At 38.7% G+C, this 25420-nt stretch overlaps 1 protein-coding gene across 3 annotated transcripts in view; it reads right to left on the minus strand.

Annotated features, from left to right (window-relative positions):
- ENTPD1 (ectonucleoside triphosphate diphosphohydrolase 1) overlaps positions 1 to 25420 on the minus strand; it is a 98128-nt gene that overhangs the window by 23936 nt on the left and 48772 nt on the right. For 2 of the 3 annotated variants that reach the window (XM_012767004.2, XM_012766994.3), the window contains exons 3-7: positions 7672 to 7789; positions 5229 to 5379; positions 3050 to 3209; positions 2172 to 2411; positions 475 to 735 (exon numbers count right to left, since the gene is read on the minus strand). In XM_012767004.2, coding sequence (XP_012622458.1) covers positions 475 to 735; positions 2172 to 2411; positions 3050 to 3209; positions 5229 to 5379; positions 7672 to 7789 — 930 coding nt within the window. The remainder of the gene's footprint in view (positions 1 to 474; positions 736 to 2171; positions 2412 to 3049; positions 3210 to 5228; positions 5380 to 7671; positions 7790 to 25420) is intronic. The other variant, XM_076009906.1, reaches the window with a different exon arrangement.

Below are 25420 nucleotides of genomic sequence, written 5' to 3' on the forward strand. Positions count from 1 at the left end.
ATGGATTTAACCCAGGTAGAGGGAAGCAATGTGCTCAAGGAAGAATCCCCCAACGAGAACAATGATTAGTCTAAACCAACCATGTAATTCATTTCTCCTTATCACAGATTGGTTTATAGGTGTGTATTGCACCAAGTTTTGGCCAAGAGAATCTGGAAAGATGTCTGTTGGCACTCCTAAAAAATGGGAGAGAGATGTGTGTGAGAGAACCTCTAAAATTCTTCCCTGCTTTGCGTTTGCATGTGAAGATCTGATGCTTAGAGCAGTAACTGCCATCTTAGCACCACAAGATCAAGAAGATAATGGAGAAGCTGATCCTGATATTGTTGAGCCAAAGAACTCACCCTGAATTATCTATAAGACATTATTATATGAGAGAAAAATTAATCTTTTTATTTAAATCCTTTGTAGCCACATATTCCATAACTTGCAAACAAAATCATCCTAACTGATATGCATCATCATTTCACTTACCCCAAAATTCCCTTCGAGTGGTGGCAAGAAAATCCCATTGAAAGCACACTGGGAATAAGGGCAGTAACTGGTGTTGAAGAGCCCTAGGATGCTTTGCTGGCATAGTTGATAGTCTCCAGTACCCTGGATTTCAAACTGCTGGAATGGAAGGGTCATCTCAAATTTCTTCGTGCAGGGGGTCTTGTAAAGGTCACTTACATTCACTATCCTCTCATATCCAGAGTGAAAGCATGGGTCCTTGAGAATTCCATTATTTGCAACCTGAATGGAAAAAATCACTTGAGGGCATCATGTATCAATGCTTTGGCTACAAAGAGCACAGTCTGACTTTATCAATGTGTAAGCATTGTACTACACCCCAGCTCTATGTCCCTGCTCTGCCCTTGGGATTAAGTTTAAAAAAAATAGATTTTTGTAACAGGCACCAGATGTGTTATCAGATGCAAATGTATTTGGCTATTTATAGAATGTTGATATAGTTAAAGCTGGGCCCAAAATGCTGTTAGCTTAGAATGACCCTGAACACTTAGTCCTAATCACATAGCAGATTCACAAGGAAAACTTTCAAGGCTCTCTAAATTTGGGGCTTAGAGGCAGTTCTCCAGGAGTCTTCATACCACCCCTAGAACATTACCACCTCTCCTGTCAGAGAATCGGAAGCTCCAAGATTCTTTAGGCCCTTTAACACATTGACTGCCATGTGAGTTGTATTTAACTCAGGCTAGTTTTGACCCCAGGGCCTCGTTAAGTAAAACCCTGTAGTTGGTTCATGAAAATCTTCCTTGTTGTTTTTATTGTTACAATTAATATTGACTATTTAATTCTAAAAATGTGGATTGTATTGCATATAACTCACACATAGAAAACAATTTTAAAAAAAGAACAAATTAGAAAGGATCATTTTGTTTTAATAAAACACCATGGCCCCAGGGAAAAAAATTTTTTTTCTAGTGTGGCATTCAATGTGTTAAGCCAGTAGTATCAAAAGGATTTCTAACCCACAACCTATAAGAAGAGAAAGGGGATTGTGGTGGATGAGAAGATTAATGGCTCCTATGGTGATTATCTTTTTGATAATGGTCTTGAGAACTGGAGAGAGTGCCTTGGAGGAGAGCAGAGAACTGGTTGTCCTTTCAGTGGAGACAGGGAACAGCTGGATGTGATATCCTTGCTTGTGTTTATTTGTCAGGGTGTGCCTGGTACTCGCATGATGTTGAGTGTGTTTAACTTTTCTTGCCTTCAAAATGCAGAAAGCATCTGGGGACAAGTTAGATAAACTTTGTGTTTTTCTTTTTTTTTTCTCCTCCTCTTCAGGTCATTTCTAACTGTTTTCTGTAGTTTGTAGGAAAGGACGATTAAAAAGTCTAGAAGAGCTTGTAAACTGCAATCTACCCCCCAAACAACAATCTACCATGTAATCTTCATTATCATCCCCACAAGGGTGAGAAATTATTTCCTAAGCAAGGATCCAAGTCACATCCTTGGAGATAATGGAGTAAACAAACATAAGAGGTGATGTCTGGATGGAACAATTCACAGGGGTCGACCAGATGTCATTAAATATCCTGCCTGAAAAGGTTTGGAAAGTACAATAACCAACTTCAGACCAATTACTGAATTAGAAAAAGAAAACAACAGGATGTGGGGGCTGGAGGCCCAGAGGTGGGGCAGGCAGGTCTGGATTCGGTTATACTTGCCTGAATGTCCTTGGCCAGTTTCTGCCAGAGCGCTTGATCCTTCCCATAGCACAAGAAGCTGTGTGTGTATACGCTGTAGTTCTTGCCATAGAGGCGAAATTCCAGATAGTTGTCTGAAGTCTCAGGAATCTTGTTTTGGGGCACAAAAGTGATTTGCGTAGAGGCTCCCCCAAGGTCCAAAGCTCCAAAGGTTCCCTCATCTTTGCTTTCATAAGAAATTAGGTCTAACCAACTTGATTTCTGAAAGAGATTATAATGACCAGTGCTAGAAGTCTCTGGAAATCCCGCTTTCCATATTATTTCTTGGACTCAGGGACTTTCTAAGGCAAAGAAGCAGGGACATAAAAGTGAGGCAAAGCTCACTGGAGGTTCCTGATCTGCAGTAAATCAACAGCAAGAAAAGAGAGCTTCAAAGACATAGCTTAGACTGCAGCAAGGGGACCGGGGCCAGATGGACTCAAGTTCAAGTCCCCACTAAGTTGCTCATTAGCTGTGCGGCCATGGGCAGAATAATTACACTCTTTAGGCATCAATTTGAAGCTCTAAAATGAGAATAATAGTACCTCACTGTGTTATTCCGAGAATGAAATCAGCACATGAAAAGTGCTTAGCATAGCACAAGACACGTAGCACTAGGCAAATATTAGCCATTCTTACTTTAATGATATATTTTTAATTTCCTCTGTGTCTTCCTAAGGTGAAGACATGGTTTAAGAGAATTACACTTCCAGTAAGGCTTACAAATGTGGGGGTAAATTAATTAATTCATTCATTCATTCATCCATCATTCATTCTGGCTAGTCACCCAAATACTTCCTGAGATAGCAATGGCATTGGCCCTTAGGGAGCCGCCTCTGTGGGTGCTCTGAGGTATTCACCTGAGTAAATTTGCCCAGCAGATAGTTGACAGTAATCCAGCCATAGGCACCTTCCTCTTGGCCAGTGATGATCCTGGCACCCTGGAAGTCAAAGGGGTAGCTGCTGAGGCTCTTTGTCACCACACCCAGGACCCTGTCCGCCAACTGCTCACTTTGCATCCTACACAAAGGAAGAATTGAGGTTATCATTTTTGTTTTAATAACTATACCTATCCATTTCAGCTAGAGATTCCACACAATGCTCCTAAGAAGTGGACCATAACACGCTGGAATAAACAGAGAGAAAGGGATATCTGTATATGGCTGCCAGAGAAACCCTCTTTTTGGATGAGGCAGAACTAATCTTTTGGCCCCCTCTCTCCAAATTCAAATCTTTTCAATCCTTGCATAGGTTGGTTTTCCTAAAATACCATTTTCATTCTATTCTTCTCTGGCTCAACAAAAATTATGAAGACTCTTAAAATTACTGTGGTGGTGATAGCTGGGTATTATTTGATCACCAGACCTGGAGCAAATGTGTGCTACATTAGCCGTTACTGGTGGCTCCCAGCTGGTTACATAGCAGACTCTGCTCGAAGTTTTAAATTAAGGCTTTAATAGAAACCAGGTGGTAAATGACCCTGCTGCCAGACTGGGAAAAATCTTCCTCATATTATCCTTCAGAACTTCTTGGGTCTGTTTGAGACCTTGAGACCTAAAGAAAGAGTCTTCCAGGGTTGTCATAATGAACATAGGATGCAATTGCTTCCAAGATCTAGTCTATGCCACACTGAGAGCCTCTGGGTGAGAGGATGCTACCTTCCAGCTGGCATTAGGCCCCTATAATCTCTCATCCATACCTATGAACCGCTTTTCTTTTATCCTTAGCTTTCCTCCCCTCAAAACCATCTTCCCCACTAGTGTCACCAGTTGTGTAAGGTCCTATAATGGCTTCCCACTATCTTCAAGATAAACTCCAAACTTCCTAGCATGGCCCACAAGGCACTTTGTGATCTGGACCCCATCTCCTCAGAATCCCACTCGGAGCCCTGGCTCTACCACTTAGCACAAATGTGGCCTTTGGAAAGTTACTTCCATTTGTAAGTCACAGCTGCTTCAACATCAGGTTAATAATAGTTAATAACATCTCTTCATAGAGTTATGATGATTAAATTAAACAATGTATGTTAAGTTCTTAGCACAGTGCTAAGAATATAGCAAGAACTCAAGAAATATGAACTGCTATTATTATTATTACTATTATTATTATTTTATAACATTCAACCTATTTTCTATCTATGCAAAACTACCACAGTTCTCTGAATATGCCCTGGTCTTTCACACTTCCCTCCCTTTGCATATCCATTAGAACACAAGCTCCACGAAGTCAGCGACTTTGTCCTGTTGACTGCTGTATCCTCAGCACTTAGAACAGTGCCTGACAAATGAGAGGTGCTGAATAAACATTGGTTATCGATGCATGCTGTCTGCTCTGCCAATAATGCCCTTCATCCATGCCCAACTTATTTTTCGTGATTCAGATCATGTATCCCCTTCGCTGGCAAGTCTTCCTGATCTCCTTTCATCCCAGGCAGGGTCAAATGTACTCCCATAGCAGCTCTGAGCACTCCTTTATTAGAGAATTGATCACCTTGTATCAAAACTGATTTCCTTGAGGGCTGAGACACATATTTACATATTTTGGACAGACTAAGTACTCAATATACATGGAATGAATGAATGAATGAACGAATGCACAAGTGAACAAACAATGCACACAGCTACCAGGTGGTAGCTAATAAAGATGTGTTAGTTGTGATTATTTGTGTCTTAGGACATCTATGAGTCTCCCCTGATCCTCCTTCTCCTAGATATTGAATGGCTAAATCTGTAACCCCAAATCCCAGAGTATATAGGATCAATCTTTCTCTCCCTGTTCCCCTTCTCCCTTGAATTCCCTGTGGGGAGATGGGCAAGAGATCTTTTTTTACATACTTAAAATCCTACAATAATAGTATACATCCTACTAGAAATTTGGAAGTTTTACTCAATTATTGAAATTTTCTTTCTTAGAAATGGACTTTGTGGATGTGTAGAATTTGGGCTATTGGTGAAGCGTAGCCCTATCACATAACTTCAGAGGCTTTTTCACTACCAAGCCTAACTTCCAGACACTTACAGTCCCTAAATGCTGCTATACCTGAGCAACCGCATGCCTGCTGTGGCTCCCAGGTAAACAGGTGTCTCTTGGTGCTGGGACTCTGGAATCACTTCCTTGGCTTTTTCCATGCATTCAGACAGGTAAATGCCTATGTCATTTATTTTCTGAACATATTTTGAGATTCCAGGACCTAAGGAAAGATGTAGAGACAATCTTTTTTTAAAAAGTATAAAACATACCTTGACAATATTAGAGCAAAATATGGTATTATCTGAAAAAACACAAGAAAACAATTTCCTGATGTAGTATATATTAGCTTATTGTAATTAGAAGGTAACTCACTGGACCTAGCTTTGGTTAATTTTCAAACCTCAGGTTGGGTCTATCCGGCGTTCAATAATTTTGCCACTGGATGGCACAATTTTACAATTGCATAACATTCCCAGTTTTAAAATGGGGATCTTATAGATAGCTATTCTATTAACTGCTTTTTGATGTTTCTTCCACAAAGTTCTAATAAACAACACTAATTTATGGAAGAACTAATTAAATATGACATTTAGAACCAAAGTTAAAATAAAAGCATCAGACACACTGGCTTTTACTAAAAAAAAAAAAAAGGAAGAAGCAGCTGCTACTAACTAGCTATGTGATCATGGCCAGTGCCCTACAATTTCTGAGATGGAGTTTCTTCCTTTGTTAGACGAAACAGAAATAAAATTCACATATCCTCAGCGACTTTTCAACTCCAGTACCCTGTCTCCCCAGTAAAACTGTTTTTCCAGTTTTAGATCAAAACTAACTGTTGCTATGGAGAGGATTTGGAGCCAAGATTCCTTAAGCTTTTTGAAGTTAACACTCAACACTTTCATCTCACATTAAGATAAATACTAACACTATTTGCTTTAAAGATAATTATTCAAATAATTTACCTAGATCATTCATAGGTTTTAAAATAGCCTGTTTACTTAATCATGAGACAATCAGCTCTAAGTTATCAGCTAGCTGTTTTGATTCAGAAAATCTGGTGTTAAATATTTGATTAACTAGACAACTCTCTTTTGAGAAGGGAAGATACTGCATTTGTTAAGCCAAATGCTCATGGGATGAGTCTCAGAAGAAAGACATCTGCTAGATTAAAAAAAAAAAACAAAAAAAAAAACTTTTTAAAATGGAAGCCAATGAATTAAATAAAAGCCAAAAATTGAGGGATTTGGGCTTTAAGAATACTAGAAGTACTGTCTCAGTATTGATGGGGCCAAAGGCTCAGGATATCAGGCTACTAAGTAGAATGGCTTGCTTCCTTGGAAACATCTCCTCTGTACTACTTTCTTGACAAACTACAAAAATTAGTGGACTCCACAGGCCATCAAACTAAAAATCAATTATCTTCTGGGATCTAGGTTACCTAGCTGACTAAAAATAAACAGTGGGTTCCTGGACCATAAATCCAAGAGATAAAGGTCAAAGAGATTATGGTGCAATGTGATGTTTGGTGCATGGTGGGATACAGGGTGGAAGAAGTGGAGAGAGCTGAACTGTCAACAGCTTTAACTTGTACTGTGACCTGAAAAGAAAAATAACTAAAAATAAAAAATCAATATGTAATGCATAGTTCAGAGGAGCAGGAAGCCTGGAGTACAGTTAGGAGACCTAGATTCTTGTCCTGGTTCTGTTGCTGCTTACAAGGCACTAATCCTTCAGGTTTTCGTATCCTTCTCACAAGATTTAAATGATCCACAAGGTCCTTTGCCCTGCCCTAAAAGTCTATGATTTGGTCTTTCCTGCCTACACAGGGGTCAAAGGCTTTCAAAAACATCTTCTAAGCTACAGACTAGGGTGCAAGGATTAAGAGACCAGTAATTCCTTGGACCAGCAGCATCAGCATCACGTTGAACTGGTTAGAAATGCAAATTCTCAGGCTTCATCCCAGCTCTACTAAGAAACTCTGGGAGTGGAACCCAGCATCTGTGTTTTAACAAGCCCTCCAGGTGGTTCTGATACGGTTTCAAGTTTGAGAACCACTGGCTAAGACATGGGTGTGATGTTGGGCAGACCTTAGTTTGAACCCCAGCTTCATTACTTACTAGTCCAAGTAACCTTAAAACAAGTGATATAACCTCTCTCAACCTCAATGGCCTCATTTAAAATGGGAATAATAACATATACCTCAAAGGAAAACTGTGATGATGAACTGAAATAACACATGCTCAGTACTTAGTGCATGGCATGCAGAAGTGCTGTTTATGAAAGCCACTGTTACTCAATTATTTTTAAATGTGCTTATTCTTCAAGGGCTTGATCATTAAGGACTGATTTCAATATTATTTTTATAATGATAATAAGTTAACAACAATAGGAGCTCCACTGTGTTCTTCACTTGGCTTCCCATGCTTGGGGCTCATTTTACTTTTGTGTTCTACTTGCCGTACACCCTCATGTTCTCATGTCATCTATTACCCTTCCCTTTTCTCCATCTTACCTTTTACCTTGCATTCTTCTATCTGATGCACCACCCCTGTGTCATTCTCCTTTTCTGCTGGCCATTTATAGATATATAAACTTGTGTGAGAAGAGCCCGCATCCAGCACAATCCCATACTGAAAGCAAAACAAACCAAAAACTTACGAGTATCACATTGTTCATCTCCATATTCAGCTTACAACAGAAAGGGGATAAGGATAGGAGTTTTCACAAACATGAGGATAATGTATTTTAATTTGAGAGGAACACTGGGTTTGGGGCTGGAGTTACCCTGATCACAAGATCCACCAGGACACCAATCCCTCTAGAACAGGGCCTGGTTGCATGTTAGAAATATTCAGGCCCTAGAGTGGGCCTGAGCAGCAGCATTGTTTAGAAGCTTTCTAGATGATTCTAATGTGCAGCCAAGATTCAGAACCACGTGCTAAAGTGGCTGAGACATTATGGAAGGAATAGAAAGCCATTAGTCTGTGGTTCCCAAACCTGTCTACACCTTGGAATCATATTAGAAACACCTGGAAAGGTTCAACAGCTACTGATGCCTGCGTCATAGCCCCAGATAATGTGATTTAATTGGTCTGCTATGTGGATTGGTTTTTAGAATTTGTATAAGATCCCAAGTGATTCTAATGTGTAGACAAGTTGGGAAACACTGAGTTAATCCATTGAGGGCCACATAGACATAGTAAATATCATAATCTAATTTTAGTTCAAGAAATGTAGAATGTGTCTTAAAGAGAGACATGGAAAATACTAAGTGCACTTTCTTCTTAATTGTTAATATAGCTATAAAATTGTATTTAATACATTTTAAAATATATGTACTTAAACATCATGTTTTTAGCTTTTAAAAGTAGAGGGAGATGAAAGGAAGAATAAACTAGTGGGAAGAGGGGAAAAAAGCATGAGGAAGAACTAGATGGTCAGAGGAGAAAGGGAAAAGAACAAAGTCACCATATCATATTTTATGAGTGCATTAAATGTTATCAGGCAGGTGTTGTATGAAGCACCTTATATGAATTATCTGACTTACTTCTTAGAACAGTGCTATAAAATAGCTACTATTTTTGTACCTTCTATATAAGTGAGAAACTGAAGAACAAAGAGCTTAAGTAATTTATCCAAGATACATAGCTAATAGATGACAGAGCATAGATTTGAATCAAGGTCAGACTCAAGACCTTATGCTCCTTATACACAGAAACATAGGAGCAAGGGCTAGGCAACAGTTTTCAAACTGGTGCTCCCTTTTAAGGACACAAAATAAGGGACAATTACAGAAAAGTGTGCAAATCTTAGGTGTACACCTCAATGAATTTTTGCATATGTACACATCCTTATAACCATTACCAAGATCAAGAATATTTTCTGGCCCTGGAAGGCTCCCTGGTGCCCCTTCTCAGTCAGTTCCCCCCAAAGGTGACCACTGTCTTGACTTCTATCACCACGGATGAGTTTTGCCTGGTTTTGACTACAATAAATGAACTCATATAGTGTGCCTCCTTTATGTCTTCTTTCACTCTACACAGTCTGTAAGATGCATTCAAACTGTGCATGTCAGTAGTGGATTAATTTTCTTCTTCTATTAAGAAGAAAATGCATCATCTCTTTCCATTGCTATAGAGTATTTCATTATATATATACTAAATTTTTATTTATTTGACCGTTGAACACTTGAGTTGTTTTCAGTTTGGGGTTACTGGGAATATAGCTGCCAGAAACATACATGTACATTTCATTTTGTGGAAATAAACTCATTTCTTTTGGGTATTTATGCAGGAGTAGAATGCCAAATGCCCATTTTGATCAATTGATACTCATCTTTTATTTTTTTAAGAGACAGGGTCTCACTCTATTGCCCAGGTTGGAGTACAGTGGCACAATCATAGCTCACTGCAGCCTTGAATTCCTGAGATCAAGCAATCCTCCTGCCTCAGCCTCCCAAGTAGCTGGGACTACAGGTATATACCACCACACTTGGCTAATTTTTAAATTTTTTGAGATGGGGATCTTGCTATATTGCTCAGGCTTGTCTTGAACTCCTGGCTTCAAGCGATCCTCTTGTCTCAGCCTCCCAAAGCACTGGGATTACAGCCGTGAGTCACTGCGCCTGGTTCCACATGGACTTTTTATTATCCCTATACTAGAGAGAAACACAGAAGATAGTAAATGGACAAGCAAAAGGAAGAGAAGCAGAGGAGGCCCTTCTGAAATGTGACCCACTACTCTTGTTACATTTGGCTGCTCATTTAAGCTGTGGACCTCAAAGTGTGGTCTGCCACTTGAAAATACTTAATTTGGTAGTGTATGTGTATACACACACACACACACACATATGTATGTATATTTGTAAGCCCTCGTATTATCTTGTCACCTGATAAAAACCTAAGAACCTCCTCCAAGGAGAAAAGAAGATAAGAACGAGGATTCGAGAGACCACCCTGGATGATTACGTAGGATTTGAATCAGGCTCAGACTCAAGACCTTATGCTCCCTGTACACAGAAACATAGGAGCAAGGGCTGGGCAACAGTTTTGAGATTGGCACCCCCTTTTAAGGACATGAAATGAGGGACAACTACAGCAAAGTATGCAATTCTTAGGTGTATACCTCAATGAATTTTTGCATATGTGCACAGCCATATAAGCACTACCAAGATCAAGATATAGAATATTTTCTAGCCCCAGAAAGCTCCCTAGTAGAGCCTATTGAATGTCAAACTTAATTCCATTTCACTACAGATCAGGGATTATCACTGTACAGACTTCATGAAGATCCTTGACCCTCCATAACCTTTGCAGTGTACTCTGCCTTGTTACACACAGCAGGGATTCCCTCTACTAATTAGCGTCATGCCCTCAGAAAGAAAAGGGCCTGTGTACTGGATTTGGGCCAGCAAGGAAGCAAGCTGGACAGACTCCTCTGTAGCTAGGCCTGCAGTGAAAGGAATTCAAAAAATGGCTGAGGTGCTGACCATTGCAGGCAGAAAGGGATGCTAACAGACGTCTGGGGCCTTTGGGCCTTGGGGGAAAACCTCCCAAGATGGAGAAAGAGGCTCAGGGGTTACAGAGTAGAAAATTCTGTTGTCCCTAGCAGAGCCCATGAATTCTTTCTGCCAGAAGATGTTTCAGCCACAACAACATATGATAATAGCTGGTGAGGCAGCAGCAACAAGCAGCCTTTATCTGGAATCAGGATGTTCTATTCTGTCTAATTTTGTTAACATAGAAGTCACTCTTCTAGTAGAGCCAAGGAACCAGCCTTGCTTCTGTAAGATTGTTTCTCTAAGGCCTTGCACAGTGAGGTAGTTGAGAAACAAAAGCTTTTACTATTAATACATTTCGTGTGGCAAATGTTTGAGAAAGAGGTAGAGTATATTTTAACACAAGAATTGAAGACATTTCACTTTATGTATACAGTACACTAGAATGCTAACCTGTTGAACTGTCTTCCAAATGGTTTGCAGAATAAAAACTGGCATTGCTTGCTGCTTGAGAGACAGAAAAAGCTTGATTGTCCTCAAGTTCTCAGTTTGAGCATTTTAGGAGTTTGCCTTTCTTTGTTCCAATGTTCATCAGAGCCCAGGTAGCCAGCACCTTCTGTTCTCTTTCCACCACAGCAGCATTTTCCAATGCATGTTCCAGAGAGCACAAGGCCTGCAAAGATCTTGGCAAATTAAGCTTCCCAGAAGTTTTGGGAATGCTTGTGCTTCTGGGCTCACAAACCCATTAGCTAGTGAATGCTTCAGAGAAGTCTGGCAGTGGAGAAACCCAACATTTCTCTGTAGCTCATATTTAAAACATTTCCAAAAGCCCTTATGAGTATGTCCTTCATATTAAAGAAAAAAATCCAAGATATGGATGGTAAGGAAGAAATATGACACTTCCTTAATATTATTACTTCAATCTTCTTTTCTACTTTAAGAGAAATTTAAAATTTTATTAAATATCACCTTGAAAAAGGAAAAATGACATTTAAGATTCCACCAACTAGATATCAGTTATTTTTATTTCTTTCTGTTCTTTTAAAAATGCATAGTATTTTTATATAGTTGTAATCTTACTGTGCATACAATTTTGTCCTAAGCTAGCTTTTTATCATGCACATGGTTTTAGTGATCATAACTGATCTTCATAAGCTAGGCTGCATGAACAGAAGCTGTGGTCTTGAAAGAGGAACAGCAGACAAGATCTTGCTTGGTTCACAGAAACACCATTGCAGGGGCCCTGGTGAAGACCTGGAAATGTAGGCAGTAACAGACCCTGAGCTCATTGAGCCTGAAGGCAACATGGAGACATGAAAGACCCCTCCTTCTTAGGATGGAAATAATTCTACCTGCACAAGTGTCATAGTTTCAGGCTTCTGAGTAAGTCACCTTAGATGTGGAAAGAGAAAACTGGAGTGTCAGATGGCTTGCTTCCTGGTTCTGCAGAAGTAGGACGTTTAACCTTCTCCTCTGAGTTTCATCATTCAGAAAATACATGCCATGGAACTGGCCTGCCTACAGTTACCCACAGGCTACATGGATTCTGTTCTGGGACCTGTGCCCAGAAAGCCTTTCACTTGACATCCCAGCCTTCCTAACCTCCTTCAATTAGAGCCTATTCCCCTGATCAGAATGCCTGTATGTTTCCTCTAAAGACAGCACTGACCACATACTATAATTACATATTTTGTGGGTATTTGATTAATGTTTGTCTTTCCTATTAGATTGTAAGCTACCTGAGTGCAGGTCTACTTTGCTTACCATGTATATCCAGTATTCACTATGGTATATCCTACTATATATTAAGCACAGATAAGGAATTCAACAGATAATTATTGAACCAAATGAATGAATGAGAATGGTTAGAACTAACTATATGATTTCTAAATTCCTTCCAGGCCTACAAGAGGTTAATATTCATAGTCTAATAAAAAGTAGTAGTATCATTGGGGGTTATTCTATGCCTCCTAACACCAACAAAAAACCCCATAAGCCAGGTGCTATGGTTTGAATGTTTTTCTACCCAAAACTCATGTGCTGAAAACATAATCACCAATGCAACAGTGTCAGGAGGTGGGGCCTCATGGGAGATGTTTAGGTCACGAGGGCTCTGCCTTCATGACTGGATTAATGCTGTGATAAAATGGGCTTTTGAGGGTGGGTTCACCATCTTCTATACTTCTACCATGTAAGAAACAGTGTTCCTCCCCTCCAGAGAACACAGAATTCGAGGCACCATCTTGGAAGCAGAGATCAGGCCGTTACCAGACACCAGATGCTAGAACCTTGATCTTGGACTTCCCAACGTCCAGAACTGTGAGAAAATTAATTTCTGTTCTTTATAAATCACCCAGTCTGTGGTATTCTATTTTAGTGGCACAAAATAGACTGAGACACCAAGTAACACAGGCAACAGTGTAATCATTAACTTCTGGTGGTCCCTTCAGATATACCGGTTCTTAAAAAACTTTCTTAAAAGTTCCTGTAGTTTTAATGGTAACTTCAACAGTCTCATCAGTCTATCTCAGTGAGTTTGTATTTATAAACAAAGCTTATCCCTTTGAATGTAACTCTAGTACTCTATAAACAAACCAGGTTAGCTACACAGATGTTAGCAGGACCTATAAATATTTAGAGATCATTTTCTTCCCTTCTTTTTTTTAACTAGAGTTACTAGATCTTTAATACAAACCAGTTTTCTTAATAGTGGTAATATATATTAATACATAACATAAAATTTACCATTTTAATTATTTTTAAGTATACAGTTTTGTGGTATTAAGGATACTCACATTATTGTGCAACCATCACAATCACCCATCTCCAGATGTTGTTTTTAAAACCAATGTTAAAATCCAACAGAGTAAAAATAACACAAATATTTTCCAAGAGTATTTCAGGTTGGAAATCAGAGCAAATCCATCCAAATTCTCCATAAAAAGATAAAATCACAAATGCTTATTATCTAAGAACACTATTTTAGTTCATTTTTGAAAAATGCATAGAGAAAGGCAGTAGTTGAAAATCCTGCAGTGTGCTGGTCCAGTGACCATAACACACTAACAACTAAAGGCCTTCCATAGAACACATCTTCATTAACCAGTGTTGACAAGTGGTCTCCACTGAAAGTTTCTGATACGTCAGGCACCCTGACAAGTAAGTCACTTGTATCATTCCATTTAATCCTCACAATCATCTTCCAAGTATTATTATTATCTCCATTTTATGTATAAGGAAACTGAGGCATAGAGAGAATTTATTTGCCCAGAGTCTCAGATAGAAAGTAGCAGATGCGGGATTGAAATCAAAGCAGTCTGCTCCCTGAGCCAACATTCCACAGAAGTGGCAGCTTTTAATGAAGGCATGTGGTTTGGTATTGGGTCAGTCTGATTCCGGTGTGAGAGCCTCAATGTGTGCCAAACCATAGAATGTTTGTGCTAAAAGGAATATCTGACAACTCACTAACTGCCAGTGTTCAGTGATGAGCAGGCAATTAAGGAAGTGGTAAACGAAGCAGACCTCAAAGTTACCTCCACACCTAGGTCCACCAGGACAAAGGCACTTTCCTAGGGGAGACTTAAGTACAGCTAATGATTCTTCCATTCATTAAGGTCTGTGTTTAAGTGATTATTGTGTCCCTACTATTAATATCTATAGACAGTGGTTCACAAACTCCAGTGGCATGAGAATGCCCCAGGATGCCTTGTTACACATACGGATTCCCAGGCCCCGCACTCGGGAGGTTCAGATTGAGAAGGCTCTGGGGCTAAGAGTGGGGAACCAGGATCTCTGGAGGATCCTAAGGCAGGGTTCTCTCTCCCACACTGACATCATCTGCTATCAGGCTAGTCATGTGACTTTCACATCCAAGGAGATAGTAGTTTTATCTGTTCAAGATTCTGTGTCTATTCACTGAATCACCAAACGTCTATGGAGCAACTACCCAAAAAAGATGCTGTGCTGGTTGTAATTTTAACATTTATTTTGTGATTGTTTGACTAAGGATTATTTTCCCACTAGACCATAAGTTCAACGAGTGTAAGAACTTTGCCAATCTTGCTCACTGCTATGTCCCCAGGGCCTAAAATAGAGTACATGTTCAATGATAATTTGTTAAATGAATGAATTCATTCATTAAGTGAATGAATAAATAAAGCATATGCAAAGACAAATGAAACTCAGTCCCTGTCCTCAATATGCCTTGCCACCTAGTAGGTAGCGGGGCAAATAAACACATCAGTACAATAAAGAGTTATTGTTGTGCTATGTCAGATGTGGCCCAGGCATGAGGCTACCACCTCCCCAGCAAGGCTGAACCCAAACTGGCTCAGGCAAGAAGATGACTAGACTGGACTATCAGCACTTGTGGGCTGATCTGAGCTGAGCTAGATGAGGGAAAGTCAGATGGGGAAAAACAGGAATAAAATAAAGATAACTGTCAACTTGTCACTATGGCAGGCTAGCTGCCAAGATGATAATACATGAGCTATCAATCACTAAGTGTCCACAGTGGGCCAGGCCTCCTGGTCTGCACTTCACATTGGCTTGTATTTTATACCATTTAATTCTCACAGTTATCCTACAAGATGAGATTAACTCCATCTTACAAGTGGAGAAACATGCTCAGAGAGCTAAGTCCTATGATTCTAAGAGCAGAGCTGGGGTTCAAACTCAAGGCAGTGTGAATCTATGGCCCATGCTGTATTGTACTCTGGGCAGGCAGAATAATTATCCCTGCAAGAAGATTGGGATGATGAATCAGGGGGAGTGGTTAGACAGACAGCTGAAGTTGCACCATGAACAGCTTGTGGCTACCACAAGTCTTAGAAGTTTATTTCTGCTTCTATGAAGAATGTCAGTGGTGTTTTGATAGGGATTACATTGAATCTGTAAATTTCTTTGGGTAGTATTGTCATTTTAATGATATTATTGATAATTCTTCCAATTCATGAGCATGGATTGAATATATATTGAATAAAAGTGGTAGAAGTGGACACCCTTGTCTTGCTCCAGATCTTAGAGGAAAGGCATTCAGTTTTTCTCTGTTCAGTATGATGTTAGCTGTGAGTTTGTCATATATGGCCCTTACTCTTTTGAAGTATGTCCCTTCTACACCCAGTTTGATGAGGGCTTGTATCATAAATGGATGTTGAATTGTATTAAATGTTTTCTTAGCATCTATTGAAATAATCTTCTGGTTTTGTTCTTGGTTCTGTTCATATGATATATCACATTAATTGATTTGCTTATTTTGAACCACTCTTTTATCCCTGAGACAAATATTATTTCATCATGGTAAATGATCTTTTCAATATGTCATTGAATTCATTTTGCTAGTATTTTGTTAGGGATTTTTATATCTATGTTCATCATTGATATTGGCTTGTACTTTCCTTTTTTTCATTGTGTCCTTGTCTGGTTTTGGTATCAGAGTAATGTTGGTCCTATAGAATGAGTTTGGAAATATTCCTTCCTCTTTAATGTTTTTGAAGAGTTTGAGTAGAGTTGGTATTAGTTCTTTAAACGTTTAGCAGAATTTAGCAGTAAAGGCATGAGATCCTAGGCTTTTCTTTGATGGGAGACTTTTTATTATATCTTTGATTTTATTACTCATGATTGTTTTATTGAGGTTTTCTATTTCCTCATGGTTCAATTTTGGTAGGTTGTATGTGTCCAGAAATTTATCCATTTCTTCTAGGCTTTCCAATTTGTTGGTATTTAGTTGTTCATAATAATCTCTAATGATTCTTTGTATTACTGAGGTCTCAGTTGCTATGTATCCTTTTTCATCTCTGCTGTTATTTATTTGGGTCTTTTCTCCCTTTTTCTTACCTTAGGCAAAGGTTTGTTGATTTTGTTTACCTTTTCAAAAAAACAACTTTTCATTTCATTGATCTTTTATATTATTTTTTCTAGTCTCAATTTAATTTATTTCTGCTGTGACCTTTATTATTGCTTTTCTTCTGCTAATTTTGGGTTTGATTTGTTCTTGCTTTTCTACTTGCTTGGGGTATATCATTAGGTTGTTTATTTGAAGTCTTTCTACTTTTTTAACATAAAGGTTTATTGCTATAAACTTCCTTCTTATGTATCCCATAGATTTTATGTTTTATTTCTGTTTTAATTTGTTTCAAGAATTTTTTTAATTTTCTTCTTAATTTCTTCTTTGACTCATTGGTCATTGAGAAGCATGTTGTTTAATTTCTATGTGTTTGTGAAGTTTCCAAGGGTTCTCTTGTCATCAATTTCTAGTTTTATTTCATTGTGGTCAGAAAAGACACTTGATATGATTTATACTTTTTTAAATTTGTTCAGACTTGTTTTGTGGCCTAAGATATGATCTATTCCAGAGAATGTTCCATGTGCTGATGAAAAGAATGTGTATTCTGCAGCAGTTGACTGAAACATTCTGTAAATGTCAGTTAGGCCTATTAAGTCTAGCATGTAGTTTAACTCTGATGTTTCTCTATTGATTTCCTGTCTGGATAATCTATTACTGAGAATGGGGTGTTAAAGTCCCCTATTATTATTGTATTACAGTCTATCTCTCCGTTTACATCTATTAACGTTTGCTTTATATACTTGAGAGCTCTGTTGTTGCATGCCTAAGTATTATTTAACTGACCCTTTATCATTATATAGTGATTTTTTTGTCTCTTTTTAGTGTCATTTACTTGTAGTCTATTTTATGATATAAGTATAGCCATTACTCCTTTTTTTTGGCTTCTGGTTGCATGAAATATCTTTTTCCACCCCTTTAAATTTCAATCTATGTGTATCTTTATAGATGGCAGTATATAGTGGGCCTTGTTTCTTCATATATCTAGCCACTGTATGCCTTTTTATTGGACAATTGAGTCAATTTACATTCAGTGTTATTATTGATAAGTAAGGACTTAACTACTGTCATTTTGTTGCTTGTTTTCTGGTTGTTTTGTAACTCCTCTCTTCCTTTCTTCCTGTCCTCCTTTGTGGTTAAGTAATTTTCTCTGGCTGTATGTTTTAATTTATTGCTTTTTATTTTTACTGAATCTATTATAGGTTTTTACATTGAGGTTATGATGAGGTATACAAAATATCTTAATATAACAAGTTATTTTAAATAGATGGCAACTTAGATCAGAAAGAAAATAATAGAAACAAAAAATTTTTTAAAACTTCTACATTTTAACTTCACTACCTCTCCATATTTTTACTTTTAGTTCTCTCAATTTACATATTTTTATATTACCTATCTCTTAACAGATTGCTGTAGCTGTTTTTCAATAGATTTGTTTTAGGCTTTATAGTAGATGAATGAATGAATTATATACCACAATTACAGTATAAGAGTATTCTGGGGTTGTCTAATGTACTTAATGTTACCAGTGAATTTTATACCTTCAAATGTTTTAATTGTATGTTTGATTATTTTTTGCACATTAGTTGTTTTTTTTCTTTCAGATTGAAGAACTCCCTTTAACATTTTTTGTGAGACAGGTCTGGTGGTGGTGAATTCTCTCAGCTTTTTAGTCTGGGAAAGACTTTATCTCTCTTTCATATTTGAAGAATAACTTTGCTAAATACAGTATTTTGGGGATGGCACATTTTTTCTTTCATCATTTCAAAATGTCATTCCACACTCCCCTGGCCAGTATAGTTTCCATGAAGAGTTCCTTTATATGCTATTTGCTTCTTTTCTCCTAATGCTTTTAGGATTCTTTCTTTGTCCTTGATCTTTGAAAGATTTATTATTATATGCCTTAACATGGTCTTATTTGGGTCAAATCTGTTTCATTTTCAATGACCTTCTGGTACCTATATATTTATATTGACCTTCTGGTACCTAGACCTTCTGGTACCTAGATATTTCAAAACTTTCTCAAGTTTGAAAAGTTTTCTGTTGTTATTTCTTTGAATAAGCTTTATACCTTTGCTCTTGTTCAACTCCCTTTTGAACACCAATAACTCTTAGATTTGGTCTTTTGAGGTAATTTTCTATATCTTGGAGACAATCTTCATTGCTTTTCATTCTTTTTTCTTTGTTCTCTTCTCACTGTGTATTTTTAAATAGCCTGTCTTTGAACTCACTGATATTTTCCTCTGCTTGATCCATTCTGCTGCTGAGAGCCTTTAATGAATTTTTCAGCTCAGCAAATGTATTTCTCAGTTCCAAGGTTTCTATTTGTTGTTTTTTATTATTATTTCAGTCCCTTTGTTAAATTTCTCTGATATTTCTGAATTGTTTTTCTTTGCTATCTTGGAGATCACTGAGTTTCCTTAAAATTACTACATTGCATTCTTGGTCAGAGAGCTCAAATATCACCATCTAGATATGGTCAGTTACTGGCTCCTCGATATATTTATTTGGGGAGATCATGGTTCCCTGATCGCTGTTGTTTCTTATAGAAGTATGTATATTTCTTTGCATTGAAGGATTATTTATTTATTCTAGTCTTTTCTGTCTGGCTTATTTCAGTTTTGCTTGTGTACATTTGCTTAGAAGCTTTTTACTGCTAGGCCACTGCCTCCTTTTTGGCTCTAAGTATCACCTTAAGCCCAGGTTCACCTTGGCTCTTGTAAATGATCAGAAATCTGCCCTTCCCAAATGGGGGAGGTCACAAAGGGGATATCCTGGCAATGCAGGAAGGCTGGTGAGGGGTCCATGCCCAGGGGATCCGTGAGATGAATTAGAGTGGCTGTTCAGCAACATCATGCTATACTCCTATAGCATGATGTTGCTGAACAGCCACTCTAATTTGGCATCTCCTCTGGTAGAGTTACAGAGTAGAGTTTCTCAGGCATTATTATCTCAAGTGAGATGGTAACCTCACTCCCCTCCCCCCCCCCCCGCTTTGTCTTTGCCTGTTATCAGGGATAATTCTCCCTTAAGGTACTCACAATGCTTCCTGTGGGTTAAAGCAGGCACAGGTCTCCTGCGAGGGAGTCCAAGATGGTGGGGATGCTCGTTGTACACCTCTAGCTCACTTCTTCCAGTGTAGAAACAGTGAGTGGAGGGAATTTTCTATGCTGCTGGTGCCAAGTAAAATGGGGGAGGGGTGTCTCAGATGTAGAAGTGTGATTCTTTTACCATTTACTTTGGGTTTATCACTTCCTTGTCACACCAGGACTGGTTTATCTGGCATTTTTTTTGTTTGTTTGTTTTATTTTATTTATTTATTTTTATTTCAGCATATTATGGGGGCACAGATTTTAAGGTTTCAATAAATGCCCTTTCCCCCCTCCCCCCACAAGTCTGAGCTTCCAGCATGACCATCCCCCAGATGGTGCATATCTGGCATATTTATAGTGATAATCTTGGTGCTATATATTTGTTTTTGGTTTTCTGTTGGGAGGAGTGAAGCCAGCTTGCTTCTACACTGCCATTTTGGAACTAGAACCCAGGCATCAGTGTTGGAGACTAAGACCCTCCACATCCCAACGACTTGTCCTACGCACGGGCCTCACCCCGGAAAATAGCCTAAGACGAAAATAGCACCCAGCCCTCCAGCTATAGTTCCAAGAAGAATGCATTCCATGACGTGCTTGCTCCAGGGCATGCTACCTGCAATTGTTCCCAACCCCCTGCCAGGTTGAGGTTGAGTGATCAATCACAAACAGCTTCCAATGCCAATAAGACGCTGATTGGGGCTGATTGGCCCACACCCAAGCCTCATCATCCCCCCACTCTATTTTTCTGTTTCTACTTCCTTGTTTCTGTATATAAAACCTACTAAAAATCCAAGTAAAGTAGACCTTGACAACCATTTGCTTGGTCTCGTTCCTTTCTCTCGCCCATCTCTTTCAGGCACGGTCCCCCTCGCCCCTCGCGAGTAACAAAAGGTCCCGAGGGCCGGGACACATCAGTATTTTTAAGCTCTCGAGGTGCTTTTAATATGAAACCAAGCTTGAGCACCACTACAGTTCAATGGATGAGGTAACCATTTTTGAGCCAGGCATACTAAACTCAGACTTGGACTTCCTCTCCCACCATCCCTTCCTGCCATCATTCTAGCCATATTGATGGCTGCTGATTCCCTAGGGATTGCTTGCGATTTCAAGATTCCATTCTTTAATACACGATATGACCTTTGTCTGGAATGTGTCCTACCTTACCTTTTGGAAAACTCCTTACCATTTGTCTTAGTTCATTTTCTATTGCAGTAACTAATACCTGAGACTAGGTAATTTATATATTTTTAAAAACAATAAATTTATTCTTACATCTCTGGCAGCTAGGAAGTCCAAGGTCAAGGGTCCACACCTGGTGAGGGCCTTCTTTCTGGTGGAGACTCTATGAAGAGTCCTAAGGTAGTACAGGGCATCACAAGGCAAAGGGGCCATGCTGAGAGCCAAACTGGCTTTATATTAACAGACCTACTCTCATGATAACTAGCCCACACCTGTGATAACCCATTAATCCATAAATGGATTTGTAACAGAGGGAATGGCCTAAAAATTGGCAAAACATGTTTTCTGTCTCTTTAAAACTTCCCCCACTCTTTTGGGGAACTGAGGCCTGCATCCCTGACTTAGGGGCAGGTGATCAGAGGGGCAGGGGAATAACTTTTGTTCTTTGTGTTACAGAAAATAGCTCAGCTCAACTGCTGGCTCCATCCCAGCCAGGCCTCATGCGTGGACAGTGGAGGTCTGGGTGGGCCTCCCAGGTGGGCAGAGGTCACAGGCTTTGTCTTAGGCAGAGATGGGACTATTAGAATCATTAAGGACAATAGCCTAGAACTGAGGGCACTCCCTTTAAAAGCTATGTATTTCTGCTTATGTTTAGGAATTTTGATTTTGATATACTAGTCTGCCACTTTTCCTCCTTTGTCAGCATATTAATATATTTATCTTTCCTTCTCCTCAAACCACTTGTTCTCATTCTTCTGATGCTGCCTCCAGGACAAGTGCTGAGCTTTCGGTAACAGATTAATCCATTTATGAGGACAGAGCCCTCATGACCCAATTATGTCTTAAATGTCCCACCTATTAATAATGCTACCTTGGGGATTAAGTTTCAATATGAGTTTTGGAGGGGACAAACATTTAAACCATAGCACTGTCCCTTAAGACTCAGTTCCAAGGCCACTTCCTTGGAGAAGTCTTCATGTGATCAACCACAACTGGTGGCTTCATTCTCTGAGCTTCCATAGCACTGTCTACCTATCTCTGTATTAATATGTCCCTACTGTATTGAAATTATTTGTACAAATAACCTCATCCCCATAAAAAGCAATAGGTACAATGATACTTCAGATACCTCTGTAGCCACTTCACATCTTCTTGGCCAACTTTTGAGTCCAGACCCAGCTATATCTCCTTATCTCTCTATTTCTGCCCAGTGGCTTCTTTCCTGCTGCCTAGTAGGTCATCTGTGGGATCCGCATAGGCCGTCCGACACATGGACACATGTACAAACCTGGACGTGCTAGGGATTTAACACCCGATGGGGGCAACCCTTGATCAACAGGAAATGAGAAACAGGGGATAAGTCCCCAGGACAGTAAATTCTGAAATTCATTCTCCACAGCTCTTTAGAAGGTCCCTGGCAGGATCAAGTCTCAGTTGCCAATGTAGTGATTTGCTTCCAACTCCCTCTTGGGGTAGCTTTCCCTCCTTCTGTTTCCTTGGGAATGCTTCACAAAATTTCACTGCATGCAATTCCTGTTATTAGGGTGTGTTATTTGGGAAAACTCACTAAAACAAATGGAAAGAACTTAATCATTGGGTCAGAAAATTGGGTTCTAGTTTAAGTTCCACCTCCACTTTGGGCAACAGAACCTCTAAGACTCCGATTTTGTTATCTATAAAATATGAATAACCTTTCATTCCTTACAGCACTCATGGGGGAAAAATGGAAATGTATGTGGAAATTATTTTTAATTCAAAGCACTATATTAAGTAATGTTATCATTATGCTGTAGGAGGCATTACTTCACTATTCACCCTTTAAATGATAGAGCTGCTCAGGACTCAGTCCTTGACCTCTTCTCACTTTATAACCCCATCCTAGATGACCACATCCATTTCTAAGGCTTTAGTACATCAGTGCCATCAGAGACATATTTAACTCAGACCTGTGCTTTCTTATAGGTAAACAGTAGCTGGCTATTGAGTACTTACAATGTGACTCATCTGAATTGAGATATTCTGTAAGTTTAAAATGGTACTGGAATTTGAAGATAGTATGAAAAAGGAATTTAAAATATCTCACTAATAATTCTTTATAATGATGAAATGTTGTAATAATATTTTGGATATATTGGGTTACATAAAATATACTATTAAAATTAATTTTACTTCTTTCCTTCTACTTTTTTAATGTGGCTTTTAGAAAATTTAACATGTGGCTTGCATTATATTTCTTTTCTTTTTTCAATAGTACTTTGAGTTGCTGTTTTAATTGCATTATATTCTATTTGACAGTGCAGTAGATATCTGCTCAGAAAAGAGAGGTCCAGATCTGATTACCGAACTGCTTTCTTGAAATTTCCCTTTGGATGTCCAATACTCTCAACAATTCTTCAAAAATTGAATTCAAAATCTTCTTCTCCTTCTAAACTTCTGTTGGAGCCTCTTAATGATCTCCTCCTACATGTGCTCTTATCCCCCTCTAATTCATTGAAGCCAGACTGATCTTTGCAAAACACAAATCTGATCACGTCACTAGCTTCCCACTACTCTTAGGATTAAAACTAAAATTCTCAACCTATCTTTCAGGGCCCTGCCTACACCACCTACCTCACAATCTTTATCTAACACACAGCCCACTCCTGCTCTCCAACCAGTTTCCAGGAGGTGTCCAACTACTTCCTATTTCAAGACTCATGCACTTTCTTTCCTTCTCCCTGGAATACTCTTTATTCATGTCTTCCACAACTAACTTCCAATTATCCTTTAGATATTATTATTAATGTCATTTTTTCAGAGAAGACTTTCCTGGCCCCCAAAACATTCATTTGGTGGCACTTTGTCACAATTATAATTAATAATTTATGTTTCTATTAATTGTGTTTCCTTCCCCAACAGTAAGCTCAACCATATCTATTAATAAGTTGGCTTCCTAATTGGGAAGACCAGTGCTTAACACAGACATTTAATAAATACTTGTTGATACATAAATTTATGAAAAATTAATGAAGAACTACTGAATGAGTCATGGTCATACAGTGATATCAGTATGTGTTTCTAAAACAAATGTATCAGGTACAAATATGCAAGTAGGTATTATCTTTTAAATGGTTATTTTTGGAAGCAAATACTTTTATTCCAACAAATTACTCAAAACAGTTTAGTAGCCTTATGATATTTGGGATGATCCTGGTACTAGTTTATAACTATGCAAGAAAAAAAGCATCATTTTTTTGTTCCTTATTCTATATTTTATAAAATGTTTTATTATATACCTTATTCATTACACTTAGTTTTGAATGATTTCAGAGTTATTATCAAAAAGTATACTCTAAAGCAGCAATGCTCAATAGAACTGTCTGCAGCAACTGAAATGTTCTATGTCTGTGTTGTTCAATATAGTAAACATCAGACACATGAGGGTACTGAGCACTTGAAATATGGCTAGTGCAACTGAGGGACAGAATTTTTAATTTTATTTAATTATAATTAACCTAAACTTAAAGAGCAGCATTTGGCTAGTGGCTGTTAAATGGACAGTACAGCTTAAAGCCATCACCAGATGAAAAGTTCCTAAAATATTCTGCCCCCAGTATATGCTAGGAATCTTATTAAAATTAGCATATAACCTCAACAAATGGCAGTTTGCATATGTAAAATTATCTTTGTGTAAAATAAATCAGTAATATTATAAAGATTCACTTCAGAAGCCAATGACTGTTCTTGAAATACTCACATTTTTCATTTAAAGAATGCCAAAGACTGGCTGGGCACAGTGGCTTACATCTATAATCCTAGCACTCTGGGAGGCTGAGGCAGGAGGATCACTTGAGGTCAGAAGTTTGAGACCAGCCTGAGCAAAAGCAATACCCGGTCTCTACTAAAAATAGAAAAAGTTAGCTGGGCATGGTGGTGCATGGCTACTCAGGAGGCCGAAGCAAGAGGATCTCTTGACTCTTGAGCCCAGGAGTTTGAGGTTGCAGTGAGCTATGATGATGCCATAGCACTCTAGTTGGGGCAACAGAGCAAGACTCTGTCCAAAAAAAAAAAAAAAAAAATGAATGCCAAAGACCTTGTTCCATTGTGCCAGGCCAATATAACAACACAGAAGCACAACAGACTTGAGAAGACCACTGTGAATGAGGGAAGGTCATCCATGACCACAAGAATTCACTGGGAACACAGAGCTCAAGTGTATCATGGATTTTGCCTCCTAGGCAGTCACCCTCTCCAATGAGGCAATACTAAACATGTAAAAAGGTCAAATCAAGAAGGAAATCATGTATTTTTGGAGCTGGTAAACAAATAGTAGAACCAAGATACCAACTGTGAGTGAAGTTTTGCCAAAAGAACAAACGTTACTCAACATTAAAAGGCAAGAGACCATTGACAATAAGATAGCATCAGCATCTGTTCTGACAAAGGGGCTGTTGTACACAGCCCCACTGAGTTGAACTTGACAGAAGGATACTACCCACGCCTCCACTATACAGTAAATGATTTGGGTGGATGGAAAAAGCTTCAGAGGCCTGGCATTTGCATGCATCTTTCCAGACTCACAGCCCACCATCTTCAAATACAAGAGAATATACTTCTACACATATAATCCAGGGCCTCTGTGGTCAAGTTAATTTCTGGATCTGTCACTGCC

Source organism: Microcebus murinus, chromosome 14 (assembly GCF_040939455.1).
Source record: "Microcebus murinus isolate Inina chromosome 14, M.murinus_Inina_mat1.0, whole genome shotgun sequence".
Taxonomy (NCBI): domain Eukaryota; kingdom Metazoa; phylum Chordata; class Mammalia; order Primates; family Cheirogaleidae; genus Microcebus; species Microcebus murinus.